General features: G+C 42.7%; 1 protein-coding gene across 1 annotated transcript in view; it reads right to left on the bottom strand.

The window, feature by feature from the left end:
- Positions 1-5000, bottom strand: part of ska2 (spindle and kinetochore associated complex subunit 2) — a 7476-nt gene that overhangs the window by 2111 nt on the left and 365 nt on the right. Inside the window, exons 2-5 of the mRNA XM_034312540.2 lie at positions 1655-1744; positions 743-919; positions 535-609; positions 169-205 (exon numbers count right to left, since the gene is read on the bottom strand). Coding sequence (XP_034168431.1) covers positions 169-205; positions 535-609; positions 743-919; positions 1655-1744 — 379 coding nt within the window. The remainder of the gene's footprint in view (positions 1-168; positions 206-534; positions 610-742; positions 920-1654; positions 1745-5000) is intronic.

Genomic DNA, 5000 nt, shown 5'->3' with positions numbered 1-5000 from the left:
ACAGTAATCAGGATAAATACATGAGGTTTCATGTGCACGATGTGTGTATGGGAGATGGATCTGGAGTTCACCACTTCCTGTCATGACTTTTATTTTTAATTTTTTTAAGATTACTGTTGTATATTATAACATTCCAAACCGCTGTAATGATTAAATCCCCACACTTACAGTCAGACTCCTGCTGTGTGTGCGCTTCAGAGGGTGTCTATAGAAAGGGGAAAAAATAAACAAATAACAGATTTATTTGCACAATAAAATTACACAAACTGACCAGTTAATCAATTAACTGAATAATCTTACATAGAAAAGTGTGTAGGAATGTTTTAGTCATGTCTAAGGACCAAGAAATATTAAATATCCTCACAGAGATGATGTAGAACAAATGTTCTGACAAAATAAATCGTATTTTAATAAATAAAGAGCTGCAAGATTTCCGAGGTTTAGATGTATCATAGCATTAATTAGCTACTGTAATCATTATGCCAATGTGTGTGTGTGTGTGTGTGTGTGTGTGTGTGTGAGAGAGAGAGAGACCTGTAGAGACAGAGCTGTGACTGATGAACAGAGGGAATCTCTCGCTTCCTGTTCTTCCTGTGTGAGTGGAGGAACCTGCGACAGAAACGTCACACTGATCCGTTATTTCTCAGACAGACTCAGGTTCTGAAGTCGCTGGTTTACGTGACGTGTCAGGTGTGTGTGTGTGTGTGTGTTAGTGAATAACCGTGTGTTGTGTCGGTGTTACCTGTGTGTCTGTCGTGTTCTGCAGCTCCTCCACCAGCTTCACCGTGGTGTTCAGGTGAGATCTGATCGAATCCATCGAGCGTTTCTGTTCAGCGGCGATTTCCTCCATCTGAACACACAGAGCGGCGTGACGAGCCTTAACGGCCGCCAGACTCTCCAGCAGCTGAACAGGGTTTCCCTACCACACACACACACACACACACACACACACACGCACACACAGACACACACACACACACGCAGACACACGCACACACACACGGAGACACGCACAGAGACACACACACACACACACACAGAGACACAGACACGCATGCACACACAGAGACACACACAGAGACACACGCGCACACAGAGACACACACGCGCGCACGCACACACACACGCACACAGACACGCACGCACACACACACGCACACAGACACACACACAGACACACACACACACACACAGAGAGACAGAGACACACACACAGAGACACACACGCACACACACACACACACACAGACAGACACACACGCACACACAATCCAATTTAAGATCATATCTGTCAGAATCTGCTACTTTACCATCATGGACACGACAGTGATCCTGAGCGAGGGGTCAGTTTCACTGCCGGCCCACTGGACCGGGACCAGGACCGGGACGTTTCCATGGTTACCGCATGATGTTTCGAGATAACAGAACAACTAAACAACTCGAGGCCTTCCTGGACTTCTGCAGTCACCTTTCACACACAGCACCACCTCTAATTTACACTAAACACATTTTTATATTAAAATCATTCCCTGTTATCAGTCTGCCTTACTTTCATGATATTATTTTTCTAAAATATAGAAATAGTATTTTCATAAAGTTAATGACACGAGCAAACATTTTTAAATCGTTATTATTAAACGACTGCGTGTCAGACCTCAGCAGAGCCGTTCTCCCGAGCGCTCGTCACGAAATCGAACTTCAGCCGCTTCTCCACGTACTCGATATCCGCCTCGGCCTTCTGGAACTAAACAACAACAACAACAACAACGTGTGGATTAAACCAAAATATATCAACAACAATTATTCAGAAAAAAAATCAAAAACTAATTCCTGAGTTAGAAACTGCACTTCAGCAATCAATAACCAAAGGGCTTATATACTAATAATAATAATAACAACAACAACAACAATAACAACAACTCCATCTGAAACAAATAAATAAAATCATATTAAATATAACAAAACAAAGGATTAAAGAGCAAATATTTAAAATATTTCCATTATAATGAAATAAACGTAATAAAATAACTCTAACAGATTAAAAGCCAACAGCTAAAATAGAATAAATAATAATTAAATATTAATAAAATATTATATAAAATAAATACGACAAAATAAATTTACATAAATGTAAATAAGAAATAGTTTTACAAAATTAAAAAAAAAAAAAACTAAAATGATGAAATCCCCATGGAATAATAAAATAATAATAATTAAAAAAAAAAACAAAAAAAAAAAACACCAGAAACTAAAATAATCCGAATCAATAACAATGTGGCAGAATAAGTCTATGAATACGTCTACAAACCAGGAACGAAATGTAATAAAAAGTCCACTGAAATTTAAAACTAAATAAAAATTAACACCTTTTTTATAAATAAATAAATAAATAAATAAATAAGTAAGTAAATAAAACCAGTCTCAGTACTCGAGTGGAGTTTAACCCAAAACCTGAAACCCTATAAGCAATATTGCACTACTCTGAACACAGCGCACAGCAGAGACAATACTGATAGGGTCTCAGGGATCAGGAACACACACACACACACACACACACACACACACACACACACACACACACGCCCACGCACGCACACACACACACACACACGCCCGCCCACGCACGCACACACATACACACATACACACATACACACACACGCATACACACGTGCTCCAGCTGCTCACAGATGCTTTGACAATACTATTGCACTGCTCGCTGTGTGGTACAGTAGTGCAATGACGTCAGAGCTCCTGTAAACAGCACCGGCGTCGAGGATGAGGAAGAGGAGGAGGAGGAAGAGGAGGAGTGTGAGAAAGATCTCGGAGAGAAAAACCCGGCCAATGCCCTTTTAACATTGCACTGCTCTCAGAACCACGGCACCAGTAGTACAACATAAAAGGGGCACTGGACGGACGGAGGGACGGAGGGAGGGATGGACAGACGCTGGTTCTCCTTCTGCAGGATGAATGTCAGAGTTAGATTAGAGACCTGCAACACAAACAGTCACATCACACACCACGGCCCTCAGCACCGCTTCAACACACACCGCTTATCTGAAACAACTTCACTGGAGCTGATCAAGTGATGGAATAACTCTAACCCTCATTCAGCCCTCATACAGCCCTTATAGAGCTCCCATTCAGCCCTTATAGAGCCTTTATAGAGCTCCCATTCAGCCCTTATAGAGCCTTTATAGAGCTCCCATTCAGCCCTTATAGAGCCCTTATAGAGCTCCCATTCAGCCCTTATAGAGCCTTTATAGAGCTCCCATTCAGCCCTTATAGAGCCTTTATAGAGCTCCCATTCAGCCCTTATAGAGCCTTTATAGAGCTCCCATTCAGCCCTTATAGAGCCCTTATAGAGCTCCCATTCAGCCCTTATAGAGCCTTTATAGAGCTCCCATTCAGCCCTTATAGAGCCTTTATAGAGCTCCCATTCAGCCCTTATAGAGCCTTTATAGAGCTCCCATTCAGCCCTTATAGAGCCTTTATAGAGCTCCCATTCAGCCCTTATATAGAGCTCCCATTCAGCCCTTATAGAGCCTTTATAGAGCTCCCATTCAGCCCTTATAGAGCCTTTATAGAGCTCCCATTCAGCCCTTATAGAGCCTTTATAGAGCTCCCATTCAGCCCTTATATAGAGCTCCCATTCAGCCCTTATAGAGCCTTTATAGAGCTCCCATTCAGCCCTTATAGAGCCTTTATAGAGCTCCCATTCAGCCCTTATAGAGCCTTTATAGAGCTCCCATTCAGCCCTTATATAGAGCTCCCATTCAGCCCTTATATAGAGCTCCCATTCAGCCCTTATACAGCCCTTATAGAGCTCCCATTCAGCCCTCATACAGCCCTTATAGAGCTCCCATACAGCCCTCATACAGCCCTCGCACACACATTCAGCCCTCATACAGGCTTACTAGTCACTTTATCAACCAATGAAGTTCCTTTAGATAAGGAATCAAGTCAGCGTTGTTGTAGATTTCAGGAACACACAGAAGGCACTGATGCACGGCTTTATTTATTCGCCCGCTTGACATGTTTAGCTACACGGTCGTTGCTGATACGCACTCCTCGTTTTCTCCTCCTTCTCCTTCACTACAGCACTGATAGCAAGTCTCACACGAGTTCATGCCTAATCCTGCGCTCATGGCCGATTTATTTACGTATTCACAGTTAGTGCTGCCATCTATAAATGGACATGATCGAGCAAAGAGGAACTGAATCGATTTTTTTCTCCCACCTCGAGGTTTAACACTCAAGGTTTGAGGATATTCTGTGCAGATAAGTGTACAGATACAGTGTGGAAAAACTGCACAGTCAGTTCACACAGCATGCTCAGTGTTTCAGGATACACAAGTGTGGCTGGAAATCCTGGGAAAATAAACAACAACTTACACTCCACCAGTCTGTGCATTAAAGCCGGGCCTCCTGCATTATCACCCCCTTTACAGCGCCTCTGCGTGTGTGTGTGTGTGTGTGTGTGTGTGTGTGTGTGTGTGTCCTTTCCTGTACATTGTGCTATCTCACACTGTTAGCAGTATTCCACTGTGTTACATAACAGGAATTGTGGTTTATTTTAACTCTTATTTTAATGCAAACTTTATGCTACACATTGCACTGATATCATCCTACATGTGTGTGTGTGTGTGTATTATACACGTTTTCACCTACACTCTAATAAAACAAATTAATATTTTATTTTCTGAAACTCTGAGACCTCAAAGGTCATGGACGTGGAGCGTGCGCGCGGACCCTGGTACGCGTGAGCGCGCATTCCCCGGGCACGCGGGCACGGCCTCCTCGCGAGCGCGCATCATATACTCTCGTACTCGTTCGTTGTCCTCGTCGTGCGGCGCGTGACGGCAAAAATGAGCACTTTTATTGTCTCTGAGCCACAGTTTTCATCTTTTACTCACTATAGCAGCGTTAAAGGACCGGGCTGGTTAGATTAAAGTGTTAGAAAATGTGTTTAAATACATAAAATAAAGCTAGCTAGATGT

Source organism: Pangasianodon hypophthalmus, chromosome 17 (assembly GCF_027358585.1).
Source record: "Pangasianodon hypophthalmus isolate fPanHyp1 chromosome 17, fPanHyp1.pri, whole genome shotgun sequence".
Lineage (NCBI taxonomy): Eukaryota > Metazoa > Chordata > Actinopteri > Siluriformes > Pangasiidae > Pangasianodon > Pangasianodon hypophthalmus.
Note: the sequence above shows the minus strand (reverse complement) of the source record. Positions and strands in the feature narration are given on the sequence as shown.